At 39.8% G+C, this 15,499-nt stretch overlaps 1 protein-coding gene across 1 annotated transcript in view; it reads left to right on the forward strand.

The window, feature by feature from the left end:
* wdr59 (WD repeat domain 59) overlaps positions 1–15,499 on the forward strand; it is a 55,745-nt gene that overhangs the window by 28,916 nt on the left and 11,330 nt on the right. The window contains 5 exon segments of the mRNA XM_055648637.1: positions 1,304–1,373; positions 2,945–3,098; positions 7,724–7,780; positions 12,349–12,482; positions 14,698–14,779. Of these exon segments, the coding sequence (XP_055504612.1) occupies positions 1,304–1,373; positions 2,945–3,098; positions 7,724–7,780; positions 12,349–12,482; positions 14,698–14,779 (497 nt within the window).

The raw sequence follows: 15,499 nt of genomic DNA on the forward strand, positions 1-15,499 counted from the left end.
TCATTGGCTATATTTAAGAGGGAGTTAGATGTGGCCCTTGTGGCTAAGGGGATCAGGGGGGATGGAGAGAAGGCAAGTACGTGATACTGAGTTGGATGATCAGCCATGATCATATTGAATGGCGGTGCAGGCTCGAAGGGCCAAATGGCCTACTCCTGCACCTATTTTCTATGTTTCTGTTCTCTAGCAGATAGGATGATGAAAATGGTAGATGGCATGCTTGCATTTAAGGTAATTGCATAGAACATAAAAGTTGGGAGATTCTGCTGGAATGTTATAAAACATGTATAGACCGCACTTACAGAATTGTGTGCTAATTTAGTCATCATACTATAGAGAGGATATGATTGTGATGGAGAGAGTGCAGATGAGGTTCGGTTGGATTTTTCCTGGAATAGAAGGCTTTTGTGATGGGTGAAGACACGATAGGGTTGGCTTGATATCCCTGGAGCGAAGGAGGCTGAGGGGTGAACTGATGGAGATAGATTGTATAGATAATCAGAATCTTTCCCATGACATTCCAGAAGAGGGGGGTCGGATATAATCAGAAACAAGTACTTGAATAAGCATGACTTTGAAGGTTACAAACCTAATGTAAGTGGACGAAATGGCCCTTTTCTGTTCTGTACAACTCAGCTTGCTTCTGAATTGCAGTCGCCCTAGGTGAGTAGGAGCTTCTATTTTTTAAAGGGGATGTGGAACTCATTCCAGAAGAGGTGATGGAATCGGATATAATCACTACATTTCAGAGGCATTTGTCAAGTACTTGAATAAGCATCTTTGAAGGTTACGAACCTAATGTAGACCAATGGAATTCGTATAGGTGGGCAAAAAGGTTGGCATGGACATAGTGGATGAAAGGGCCCTTTTCTGTTCTGTACAACTCAGCTTGCTTCTGAATTGCAGTCGCCCTACTGTGAGGACATGGACAAGCTTCTATTTTTCTGCCATGCACAGGAACTGGTATAGCCTGCGAATGTTGGGGGTTTCCTGTACCTCCTGCTATAAGAGTTTTTGCATAGCAAAGGTTTCTATGAAAATCTAACCCCTTTATTAGCATGGCAAAACTTGTTTTTACATTTGCAAAGGATGGATTACTGACTAGTAAAGAATGCCCAAGTTGCCAGAAGTTTGCCAATTTTTGTGGGACCTAATAGCAGAACAGGCTAGGAAAGGAGAAGCAAATAGAAGTGGAGAAATATATCAAAATAAGGATAAAATAATGTAATTTTAGTCCTATTTTGAGTTTGCATGTTGGTCTAAATCAGATGGAATCGAATTTAAGTGAATTTATGTTGTCTAGGTTATCTTGTGTACTTCATGAGACCAATGACTCTTCATCGAACAGTGTCTCCAACAGAACCCACACCCAGGTAAAGGAATATTAATATCATGAATGGCAAGTTTACATTTTAGCTGTTTACTTGAATATAAATTGTAGCTTTAATGTAGCAGATTAAAATCAACCTGTTGTAATTTGTTTAGGATCTGTAACCAGATATCTGAGTATGATTCTTCGTGAAACTGTTCAGGTTGTGTGAAGGAAGATAATTTTGCAGGGGCAAAGCAAGGGATTAGGGAGAAGGTTCTTGGGACTAGCGACGCATTCGTACAATGCTCAAAAAATGGCATTGTGCAGACAAAAGCCAAGTTAACACCAAGTCAGCCCATTTTCTTAATAAGTCTAATAGCTACTTGGGTACAAGAATTTCATACACCTGCACACTGTTTATCTGGTGCCCTGCATGCTCAACAGTTGTGGTACACCGTAATTCACTGCTAATGTAATTTTCAGCCATGTTGGTTTGGGTTATGACTAGCACTGTTCTCTCTTCAAAGAACTTTTAATGGTGCTGTACCTCAAACTGAATTGGTTTTAACAGGTCAGGCGCATTTTTTTTCTACAATCTTAGGCAGAGGTTTGTATAACTCTCCAAAATAAGCTGCAGATATACTAACCCAAACTCAGGTCAGTCACTGGGTGATTTCAGTGGGTTTCTCTTCTAAATTAAGTGACCAGAAATGCTCAGAATGCATGATTTTCATGTTCATAAGATTGGAACCGAGTTTAAAAAAAAGGTAGAGGAAAGCACCAGACAAAAGAGATGCCAATCACAGAAGGAAGTTACCAGGGAGGTACAAGTGCCCTACTGTCAAAGCGGAGAACCTTCCAATTTGAATATGTTTTTTGAATTCATCTCCATAAGGGATATCTTGTTGTATTCAAAGTTCCCAAAAGTACAGTCATTATATAGTGCTCCATTGCTCTTACACATTACCTTCCTGACAATTTCCAGCCATGTTGCTAGATGGGTAGGTACACAAAAATGCTGGAGAAACTCAGCGGGTGCAGCAACATCTATGGAGCAAAGGAAATAGGCAACGTTTCAGGCCAAAACCCTTCTTCAGACCTTCTTGCCAGATGGGTATCTGTGAATGAATTCCCTTTGCACAATGAGTCAGCTTCTTCCATGCACTCTTCTTCAGAAGTCTGCATGATTTTCTGCCTCCTGGGAGTACCCCACTTTACCAACATCTTAATATGGACTTGTCCCTTGCGAACATTCTGAAAGAGTACTGTAGTATGATGTATGTAGTATTGTAGTATGCTGCTTGAAAGATTACTTCCTCACATTGGAACTGAGGTAAAATTGTCCCAAACTATGAAATTCAGTCTCTAATGCCTACTGTCCATGAAACAGAAGCAGTAGGGAGCTTGCAGCATGAGGGATATTGCACATGTTGGGATAAAATGGTGCCAATTTATTTCTGGGCCTTACTCCTTTGTCAACTCATTCCATTACTTTATCTTCAACCCAAGAATGGGTAATTGTTCAGTCTTGTTTCTTCTACTGCCTACTAAGATCTCTGTGCACTCTCGGTTAATGATAACATGTATTAATATTCATACTGCGCATTACAGCATCTTGTACTTTGTATTCAGGTCACTCTCAGCACTCTCCGCATATCACAGTGGAGGAATCACCCCAATGAAGATCCGAACAGAATCGCAGAGTAATTTGAGGTTGTATAGTGGGAGTCCAACTCGCAGCGAGAAGGAGCTGGTGTCCATTAGTTCCTTCTATTACAAGGAGCGAGTGAGTAGATGACACTATCTGTGATCAATCACACTGCCTTTATCTCAGACACCAATCACTGCTAAGCCCCTAGCATAGCAACAGTTTCACACATTGTGGAACCTAATGTGTGCTGTATGATGGTATTTCCAGTGTCACATGGCTGAATTATGTGATGCTGTAGTTGGCTACTCTGTTGCTCAGAGTTTCCTTGCTGTCTGCCATCTAAACTATGGTCAGTCAGTGGCTCTTTGACTATCCTTTTTGATATTTCTGCGAGACGGTTGCCATACAACGTGCAATTATATGGGTAAGAGACCAGGTTTAAGAAAAGTGATATGATAGAATAAAATAGACAAATTATTGATTTAAAACTATATATCCAGTATAAGAAATAATTACAACAGATGGTCTATTATTGGTACATGTCAATGTCCTATATATTTAACAGATTGAAAACTGAATAGCTGCTTTGGTCGATGGCATGCCGGCTACAAATCTCCTCTTACAGATGAGGACTTTTTATTTTGTGGCTTTTGATTGAAATCAGAGGCAACACTCGCCATAAATTAGATATCCTGTTGTCTTAAAATTACATCAGCGCGAATTTTGTGTTCTGAACCTCTCTTGTAAAACTAGTCCTTTTCCACTACTGTCAATAATGCATGTGATGCTAACTCTGCAATAATATGTTTGTGACTTCCTGATACAATGCTGAACCTTTGATATGATAACAGAGGAAGAGAATATTGATGCTGTAGTAACTCAGCGGGAAATCTCTGGCCGCATCTCTGGAGAGAAGGAATGGGCGACGTTTCCGGTCGACCCTTCTCTCCAGAGATGCTGCCTGTCCTGAGTTATTCCAGCATTTTGTGTCTACCTTCGATTTAAACCAGCATCTGCAATTCTTTCCTACATAAGAGAATATTGATTGCAGATGCATGTTAGTTGCAAATTGTTTATACGTGCACAATGCGTTAAAACAAAAACCACCTCATTTTCCCTTGCAACATTTGCTGTACTGACACCCAGAACCTGCTTTTGTATTATGTAAACTCGGTTGACAACCCCCTTAACCCTACTTTAAATGTTTAACCTTGATATCCATGCTTGTCAGGATGATTTTGGTTTACAGTCTCAGTGCTTCCTCATTTGATCCCCACTTCCTGCTTGTGCATATGCAGAATGACATCTTCAAGTCCCAAAATGTTTACAGAAGAAGTGTTTTGGTTCTGGAGAGCTGACAATTTACAAATCTGACTTTGGTGTTCAGCTGCAGCAGTAATTTATTAGGATGGGACTATGCATTCAAATGACTGTCGCTGCTGTACTGATTGACTATGGTTGCAGTGTAGCCTAGAGGAACTGTAGGATGTTGAGATTCTTGAAGGAGGAAATGCTGAATTTGAAAGAAAAGTTGCCAGTATGGCATTTGTCACCTTGAGAGTCATGAGGTGCACTCTCTGTTCCGTTATCTTTTTATTACCAGAAGAGGAAATTTGGAGACATCTGGTTCTATTTTTAATTGTTCAGAGCAACCTGATGTGCTGTCTAATGTGAGTGCATGAAAAACATCTGCTGTGCAGTATTCAATACTGACAGTATCACATGGGGTTTATTAAAAAAAAATACCTCCACCATCCCATGCTGAAAAAAAGGTTAACCATTCATTAAAATAAGTCTAGCTGTGTGTGTGAAGTGAGCAATGAAGGTGTTTTTATTCATGCATGGGAGCTGTCTTGCAATGACAGGGCCATGATTTTTTATCCCTATTTCCAATTGTCCTTAAGGGGAAATTGTTATCTGCCACCTTGAACAACTTTACTCCCTGTGTGCTTGTCCTTCTAAATTGGCCTGGAAGTTTGCCGAAGAGGTTTTGGTAATTATCTGTAGTTCATTTTTTGAACTTCTTGCATTATGTCTGAGTCAAACTCATCACACTCTTTCTGAGTCTTGTAGATGGTTGTAAATCTTTAGTGAATTAGATGATAGTGACATTATTTATGTTTATGTTCCAGATAGGTTCTGTTAGATTATGATTTTGTAGATATTACTGGTGGGAGATTTGGTGCTCCTACTGCCAATAAATGTCATGAGAAGTGTTTAGGATTTCTCTATGTCTGAAAGTTAACTTGTCATATATCAGCCAAAGGTAGGAATGGATTGCTTCATTATCTGAGGAATTGTGAATGGAATTGAACACTGCATTTTACACACCTGATCATACAATTGAGATAAGTTGCTGAAGTTGGGTGCACCTAGGAGACTGCTTCACCATTGATGTACTGGGACTATGACGGTTGATTATGGTTGATTATCATCCATTACAATCATCCTGCTGAGTTACAGGAATGCCTTTAGCCAGTAAAGAACGTTGTCTTTGATTTTTATTAGTCCCTTCGTGTCACACTGGGTTGCATGCTGCAGGGGTCTGAAGGACCTTGCTTCAGGAATTCAATTTTGCTCATATTTGGAACAGAGCTGCAATGAGGACTGGAGCAAATTATGAGGATCAGTAAGCAGTTTATTATTCTTAGTGCTGCATGTTAGCACTATTGGAGACATTTCCATAATTTTGATGATGCTTGAAAGTTGGCCGACTTTTAGGATTTGGGGTACAGTTGGCCAAATCTACATTGTCAAGTAGATGCCAGTGTTAAGATTTTGTTGGAACAATTTGGCTGAAAATAAGTCAGAAGCAGGAGTGAGAAGTTGTTGTTCAGTCACACAACTGATGTTGAACCCTGTACACTTAGACATTTCTTAATATATAGAGTGAATTAATCAAGTTGGTCAAAGACAGAAACCTGTGATGTGCAGGCCTTAGAAGTAAAGTATGGACCATCAAGTCAGCACTTCTTGTTGAAGATAATAGGATGATAATGTTCATACAACTCTTTAATCCAGTAATTATTTAATTGTTTGCTATCGTTCACAACTGGATGTAATAGGACTGCAGAATTTTGATCTGAATTGTTTGTAGCGGAACCATTTAGCTCTATCTTAGCTTGCAGATAGTCATGCATTATTGTTGCTTCACCAGGTTGCTACCTCATTGTATGTATATCTGGTGCTGCTCCTGCCATACTTTTTTTATGCTGAACATTGAATCAAGGTTAGTCCTCTGGCTTGATCATAGTTGTAGACTGACAGATATGTTGGACCATGATATGACAGGGTGTGGTGAAATATTATTCTGTTGCTAATATCTCAGTGTCAGTGAATGTCCTGTTTTGAACTGCCAGTTCGTTTCTCCGTCTACCCTATTTTTCAAACTGGTAGTGATAATGCACACAATGGGCAGGATGAGGTTAACGTATAGACAGACTTTGGCTCCCCATGATTGTGAAGTGATTACAGTACACAGGTGCATCTATGACTAGTGGATTGGTGAAGGGTTTTATTCTTTGTGTCAGTTCTTTCACTCCTTTGTTGTGAGTCAGTCCTGGCATTTCTTTCCTTCTTGCTGCTAGACATTGAAAAACCTACATTTTGTATGTTTTGAGTACTTCCATTTTTATTCCAGGTGGATTTAGTTTAGTTTAGTTTAGAGATACAGTGTGGAAACAGGCCCTTCGATCCACCGGGTCCATGCCGACCAGCGATCCCCGCATATTAACACTATCCTACATACACTAGGGACAATTTTTACATTTACCAAGCCAATTAACCTACATACCTGTACATCTTTGGAGTGTGGGAGGATACCGAAGATCTCAGAGAAAACCCATGCAGGCCACGGGGACAACGTACAAACTCCGTACAAACAGCACCCGTAGTCGCGATCGAATCCAGCGCTGCATTCGCTGTAAGGCAGCAACTCTCCCACTTCCCAACCATGCCGTCCGATTTCAGTGTAAAGGAATGGTGACTCAACAATTGGGAGGGAATGGTGCATGGTAATATAGATGCAAGGTTGCCAAGGTTTGAAATACCATAGTATCTGGACTCCATGAGAATATCCAAGAACAAATCTTTCTAGATTATACAATTCCTTGCTTTCACTTCTGATAAATCTGTCCCTTCATAAGGGAAGGATGGGGAATAATGATTCTGGTGAATAACTTTGTGTCAAGGCATACGGTGAACCAATCTGTGCGTCATTCTTTTAGTTTTGCGCAAGATGCAGGCCATGATTATACAGGATTGATGATGTGGAGTGGTCTCTTCAGTTTTATTCTTGTTAACAAGAACATTGTGATCTGGGGTGAGTGAAAAAGATGTGGTTGTGGGATGTAAAGATGTAGCACAAACGTTAGCGGTAAATACATTTTGTACAATGACGAAGTTTTGTCTGCTCCATGTTCATCCATTCTTTATGGGAACTTATTAATGGAAAATTAAATGTGGCTGCATCCAGTATGTTGTGAAAGGAAACTGCAAATCTGGAAGTAGCATTTGACTGATGAACCTACCTTCATGCTGGTTTACATTTTTTATCTGTACAGCTTGGGTCTTGAATGTCTATAGATTAGAAAGTGAACCACATTGTACAATTTACCCAGCTTCTCACTGAGCGCATAAAGTTAATCTTTTCTGTATATTTCATTTTATTTTATGTGTGCGTGGTTTTCATCCAATTGAGTTAATTTCTGTTTGTTTTCTTGGTGTTTCTCTTTTATTTTTGGTGATGTTCATACTTGCAGATGTCTCCTATCTCCAACCGTCGACGCTGGTCCATTCAAGCCATTAATGAGTTCCCGGTACTGTGCACATTACCATCCGACGTTTGTGCCCTTGCGACTCTGGGATAGCCAGTTGCCCTCTGTCGAGTAACAGTCCTTTCATCAACAGCTCCTTTTACAAACAGACTATGATTGGATATTTTTTGTTTAGTCTTCAGAAGCCACCCCCTCATGCTGGGATGGTTCATGATGTGGGTTGGCCTTTAGAACCAATGGAGGTTCCATGCACATAAATGAATGAATCCAGAAAGTAAATGCTAGTGGGACCATCCAGTCATAATGGGTTTTTCTCCTGAGCTAGCTTCTGTACTTAATTGAAATCCACATTTGTGAGTTACTTAACAACACACGAGCTAGCTCTGTTGTGATTTTATTTATTATCTCCCCTTCTTTATCAAAAGGATGCTAAGGACAACTGTGGCATCTCAGCTTCTATCCAAAGTAAGACCACTTAATTCAAGATAATTGGATATTCCTAGTCAGTGTGAATCAGTATCTGTTCTCTTGATTGGACTGAGATGAGGTGTAACTGGCCATCCCACTCTTGGACAATACAAAACTGCCCCTGCTTTTCACACTAACGTTTTTTTTTTTGTATGATCTTAATTCACTAGATAGTTAACATGCTTAAATAACTGCATGAAATGCATGCTACTGACCGGGAACTGGGCTTTTAACCCATGTACAATTTTTGTAAGAATGTGCTGTTCCACAGGACCATTTCTTTGCACTGCTAATTCAGGTAACCAACTTTCTTCCTGTATCTGCAAAAACAAAAAGTGTGGATGTTTCTTTCAAGTGCACTTTAGTGAACATGGGCAGTGATTCAAATTCAGGGCATTAGTTTGTGTGCAGAAGCTGTATAATTAGCATGTCACTAAGACAAATGGAGAAAATGGGTCCTTCTTGATGTGTCTGTTGTGAAAAGGTTATGGAAGAGCTCCACAAATGTTTTTAAACCTTTTGATCGCTAAGCAAGCCAAATAATAATAATTATTGCTGTCGTAAAATATGCTTTTTACTCAAGCCCACCACTTAAATCCTTATGCCGAATTGGATGGCTGAAGAACAAAAAGCATATTGCTGGAAGAACTCAGCAGACTAAGCAGTATCTGTTGAGGAAAAGGGATTGGTGATGTTTTGGGTGGAGACCTGCATTAGAACTGAGAATGTATGGAAGGATAACCAATATGCCAAAGTGATAGGGAGGGATAAGACAAAGGCTGGGAGGAGATAGGTGGAGCCGATAAGCAAGAGAAAAACTAAGCAGCTGCTTAGTAGGTGGGTAGTCACAGGAAAGGTTGAAAAAAATGCCCCTTAGATTCCTATTAAATTTGAAACAAATGCTCCTTAGATTCCTATTAAATCATTCCCCTCTCAGGTTAAACTTATGCTCTCTAGATCCTGATTTCTCAACCCTGGAAAAGGACTATGTGCATTCAGCCAACCGATGCCCCTTGGATTGTCTGCAACTCTATTTTGCATGTAAATGGCACAAAACATGACCTGATCGTCAGCATTCACTGATTATAATGTTTAGTATTGCAAAAAAAATATCCCTCCACAGTGATCAACTCGTAGATTCATTTTATGCTGAAGAAAATACGTGCATTGTTTCAAAATACCATACCTTTCCCTACAATGACCAGAATAAGTTAAATAAGAGAACCACAGGATTTCTATGACATAGAAGGCCATTTGTGTCCATGCTGGTTCCAAATAGGCATTCCCATCAATTCAATTTCTCAGCTCTTTCTCCCTTACTCTACCCTCTGAACCATTTGCTAATGGAAACAGTTCCTGTGTTTACAGTGTTCACTCAATCTAAACATGCCATGACCTTGTCCTCCACTGTGAAATTTCCTCTCTGCTTTCCTTACTCCAAGAAGGATGCTGACGTAATTCATTCCTGGGGCAACTCTTGTAAATATTAAAGCATCCATTCTATTATCTTCACATCTTACCAAAATTTATGTGACCAGAATTGTTCACTGTTCTCCACTTGTTCTTATAAAGTGTTTTACTCCTGCTGGACATAACTTTCCTGCTTTAGTACTCTGATCATTTATTTATAAACCCCAGGAACCTCTATGTTTGATTGATTACTCCCTCAATATGCCATTCCTTTTTCAAGGATTTGTGCACATATGTATTCGTATGTGTTCTTGCACACCCTTCAGAATTGCCCCAATTTGTATGCATTATTTCTCTACATTCCTTCTGCCTAAATGCTTTACACCTCACTGTTTTCAATTTTATTTTACATGTCCATTCTGTCCCTGTTTTATTGCAATCTATAGCTGCCTTCCTCGCTGCCCATCGCTCTTCCAAGCTTTATTGTCATCCAGCAAATTGGAAATTAACCATGTCATATATTAAAGACAGCACTGATATTTGGGTTACACCACTGTCTATGATTTAGTTAGGGGAAAAATCAATGGTTTACTATTAATCTTCAGCCACAAGACTTGTAACACCTATCTTCATACCTCCTCCACCACCATCCCAAGGATGTAAAGAAGCCATCCATTTGAGGCAAAGATTCATGTGCACCTCCTACAATTTTGTCTACTGCATTTGGTGTACCTAAAGTGGTCTCCTCTCCGTTAGTGAAACCAAATGCAGACTGGATGACAAGTTTGCAGAGCATCTGCGTTCTTTCAAAAATGGCCATTGTGAGCTCCCAGATACATGCCATTTCAACATATGTTCCCACTCCCACACCGACCTGTTCTTTCTCACCCTTCTCCACTGCCAGGGTGAGGTCCAATGCAAACTAGAAGAAGAATACCTTATATTCTGCCACAGTAGTCTACCACCTAATGGTAGGAACATGGACATTTTCCAATTTCATATCAGCCTTACATCCTGTATTGGTTGGCAGACAGGAAACAAAGAGTAGGCACTAACGGGCCCCTTTCAGAATGGCAGACAGTGACTAGTGGGGTACCGCAAGGCTCAGTGCTGGGACCGCAGCTATTCGCAATATACATTAATAATTTAGATGAAGGGATTAAAAGTAACATTAGCAAATTTACAGATGACACAAAGCTGGGTGGCAGTGTGAACTGTGAGGAGATTGCTATGAGGATGCAGGGTGACTTGGACAGGTTGGGTGAGTGGGCAGATGCATGGCAGATGCAGTTTAATGTGGATAAATGTGAGGTTATCCACTTTGGTGGCAAGGACAGGAAGGCAGATTATTATCTGAATGGTGTCAAGTTAGGAAAACGAGAAGTACAACAAGATCTGGGTGTCCTAAGAGCATTATTTTATTGAAACCCAAACCGATTTGACATCTGCAATCTGGTATGCAGACTCTAGAGAAAAGATCTGCTGCTGTGACTTGGGGTTGAAGCAGTTCAAGAGTTTTCAGTTGTCTTTGTCCTATTGTCCTTGCCAATCTGCTTGGCACATAGCTGCCCCTCAATCTCAGTTACTTTGTGTTCCCTACTGGCTTGTCAATGCATAGAGTTCCTGACCTTGAACACAGTATACATATGGCCACTCTGCAATTAAGTTAACCACAGCAATTTGTTTATAAATATTTTAACTGAGTCCAAAGGCATAATACTTTTCAAAATCAACCTGACCATGTCATGTAGTCATAATCTGTCGTGCTTAGATCAGGTAGCAAAACTCCACGGCACCCTCTTTTAATGACCACTGTTTGATAAATAATTATGATTACTGTCCTTGCTTGCTGCTTTACATTGCAGAACCGTTATTGTGGAATAATGTTTTATATGAAACCTCCAAGTTCTTAACCCTAAAAGGTAATATCATACAACCCCTACTGGTGGAAATTGGCACTTTATTTGTATGCATTGCTTCATGCGTGATCATTTTTCATGTGCTATCCACCATTGTTTATCTCTTATTTTGGTTTGAGCGCAATTGATTGGAATCGCTGGGTTTAAAATACAAACCGTATCTGGTTCAAATAACTGTAAACATTGCACTAATAATAAGCTTTTAATTGCACTTTATACTTCAGCAATGATTTGTGTCTCATGCTTTGTGAGTAAAAGATCATAAAATGCATCCCTGGTTTGTCATTGACCTATTTAAAATACCATGGAGTTTACCTAAATACTATCAAGAACAAAATGTTTCATTTTGGCAAATGGTCTTTGAGCCAGTGAGTCTGTATAGGTGCACAGCTCACCTTTGCATTTATTTGGATAGTTCTATAGGACTCTTATTATTAATGGGTCATTTAGTTCATGGAATTTCAAACATTCAATCTGCAGTTATCAACCCAAGAATGGGTACCTCAGTGAACACAGTGAAGATTTCATTTAGGTTAGAGACAGGATTGTGAACTTTATTAAAGATTTCCCTATAGCCAACAAAATAATCTGCAGAATAAAACCCAATGACATGCAGGGTTTGATTAAAATATTGAAGGTTGATTTTACTCCCACAACTCACAAAGCCCAGAGACTTGTTTAATTTTCAGTTACTTTAATTTTTCATAATTTTATTTTAATTAGTACACGAGGATAAAGTCACTTATTCGCCCCAGCCTAACCCCCAAAATATTGATTGTGCAATTGGTGTTGATAAACTATTCCTATTCCCAGAAATCACGTCGATGGAAAGGAAAGCGAGAAGGAACCGATGCAAACAATCGTCCAATCAAAGCTGCAGGGAAAGTCATCATCCAGGACATCTCCTGTCTTTTGCCAGTACACAAGTCACTGGGGGAATTATACATGTAAGTGTTGAAGACACATTTACCATTGCAACAATGGATGAACTTTTACAGTTAGAAAAACCTGACGTACATTTCTAGACTTCCCATCATCATCTCGAGCAATTGAGGATAGCAATAGCTGCTGATTTTGTCAGAGGCATCTACATCCTGAGATTGAATTTATAAAAAAGGTTATAAATGAAAAATAAATATTAACTGATAGAGTATTGTTGTGTCTGAAAGATGCCGTGTTTTCACTCCTATTTGTTTGTCAACATTTTCCTTGTGTTTCTTCATGATTCAAAGCTTGATTTTGAGGTTGACAAATTGCCTCAGCAAGCATACTATCTTTTCCCAGAACGACGACTTACCGGGTACATGTTTATGGAGTGAGGAGCAGGGGTGGGAGATGATCACCAGAAAGCATTCTGGATTTGCTTCCATTCGTCGGTGTCTCAGTGTCATACTAATCTCACAACTCCAAGAACCCTGAGTTACAGGTCCACTCTATTTTGCTGGGACAAAAGGATCTGCCATTGATTATATACAATGCCAGTTATTTAAGTCTATTGATTACAATAGAATTAACTAACAACCAACTGAGCTGAGTTTCTCGTTGCCTGCTTTTCAGAGATATCTTTTTTTTTTTTTTAAAGCAGGGTTACACTAATGATATAAAAATCAAGACTTCCATTGCAAAGTTCTAAGAATAGGGTCGTCAATTTCCCTCTGGAATGCTGAGCTGAAATTGGCATTGGCTGATCCATCAGCTAACTCTTTCAAAGAGAATTACAACAATAGAAAAAGCACTTTTCCAACTACCAATGCTCCAGAATAAATGGATGCTCTATGGTAAGACAACAAGATAGAGTGCTGCCATGGGAGTGATGGAGATCGTCCACCAGTGGCCCTTCAGATGTGTTTTGAGAATTTACTATGACAAAAGTTTGGAGAGAGAATAAAAGATTTGCAAGCATTTGTAACCTTTGCATGTCTCAAAGCACCTTGCATTAACCCAGTCAACCTAACATAAAAATATAGTTTAGAACTCTAAACAGAATCTTGATTACATTGTGGAAAGGTGAGTGCATTGTATTTACTTCACCATATCAAGTGCTTCAAGAGACTGGTGATGGCACACATTAACCCCAGCCTCCCAGGCAGCCTTCATTCATTGCCTGTTTACCCATCATCAAAAACCTGGCCTTATACATCTTTGGAACATCTAGGTAACAAGGACACCTCAATCAGACTCTTATTTATTGACTATAACTCTGTTTTCAACGCCATAATCCCATCCAAACTCATCTACAAACTCCTGGACCCCAGAAGCCAGGACCTCCATCTGCCACTGGATGCTTAACTTTCTGACCGATAGACCACGTTGGGTGATAATAGGACCTTTTTCACCCATCACTTCCTTTTCTCCCTCTTCCCGTTAGGCAGAAGATATAAAGCCTGGGTTTTTTCAATATAAATCGAGATGTTGATGGAGCTGGGCACTATGACATCATCAGCAAAAAAAACGTCTGACACCACCTTTCACACGAGGGAGAATGATTGATGAATTAACTGGAAATAATTTAGCTGATGATATATTCCAAAGGATGTCTTACAGTGAAGATATACACAAAAATCTGGAGTAACTTAGTGGGTCAGATAGCATATAGGTGATGTTTCGGGTCAAGACTTCTTCAGATGGAGAGTAAGGGAAAGGAAAATGAGAGATATAGATGGTGATGTAGAGAGATATAGAACAAATATGCAAAAATGTAACATTGATAAAGGAAACAGGCCATTGTTAGCTGTGGCCTAGGTGAAAACGAGTATAGACAATGAGACTGAACAAGACGACTTTAAAGTTGGTACGACTTGGATAGGGGAGGGATGGAGAGAGGGGGATGCAAGGGTTACTTGAAGTTAGAGAAATCAATATTAATACCACTGGGTTGTAAGCTGCCTAAGTGAAATATGAGATGCTGTTCCTCCAATTTGGGTTTGGCCTCACTCTGACATTGGAGAGGGCCGAGGACCGAAACACGATGCCCAGTGTGGGAATGTAAAGGGGAATTGGATGTCCTCTTTGATGATTGGCCTCTGATCATTATTAATGTGAGGGCGACAGCAACCACGCAAGAGTTTTCAATCCATTAGCAATAAATAATAATTTCAAAGAAATCAGGTTTTATGTTCCCATCCCTTTGGATTGTTCTCACACCTTCACCTTTCTCTACAGACTGAATGTGAATGACATCCAAGATACTTGTCAGAAGAATGCGGCTGCAGCTTTATCAGTTGGACGCAGAGACCTTGTTCAGGTATTGTCCTGTTCAAATATTCCACCTCATAATGTATTAATGAATTTACACAATCTTTTCCCCCATTTTTTCTTTTTCATATGCTTCCCGGATTCATTCTATTTTCTTTTCTGAATACAATTGTAACATTAATTATCTACCTCTGGCACTCCATCTCTTTGAACTATTAGTAAATATGAGTAGTATTTCTGGCTTTGATTTTGAATGCTGCGATTAGGATTTTCCCTTTTTTGTTTAAGTGAAGATCTGTCACATCCAATGTCACCGCTTCCTAATCACTCTCGCTGGAAAATATTGAAGTAGAATCATTAGTTAGTATTTTTGCTATTTTGTTATCACTGCTCCTGACCCTATTGCTGAACGATTCTACACCACCACCTCCCCAGGGACTTTCCCCTGCAACCGCAGGAGATACAACACCAGGCCTTGTATCTCCTCCTTCAACTCCATCCAGGGTGACAGTCCTTTCAGGTGAGACAGATTTACTTGCGCCTCCTCCAACCTCATCTACTGTATTTGATGCTCTCGATGTGGTCTGTATCTCGGTGAGACTAAGCGTAGTGATCGTTTTGCTGAACACTTGCACTCAGTCCTCCTTGACCCGTGATCTCCTGAATGCCAAACATTTTAACTCCCTTTGCTATTCCCATTCTGACCTTTCGGTCCTAGGCTTCCTCCATTGTGTGAGGCCACATGCAAATTGGAGGAACTGCACCTAAT

Source organism: Leucoraja erinacea, chromosome 17 (genome assembly GCF_028641065.1).
Source record: "Leucoraja erinacea ecotype New England chromosome 17, Leri_hhj_1, whole genome shotgun sequence".
NCBI lineage: Eukaryota > Metazoa > Chordata > Chondrichthyes > Rajiformes > Rajidae > Leucoraja > Leucoraja erinaceus.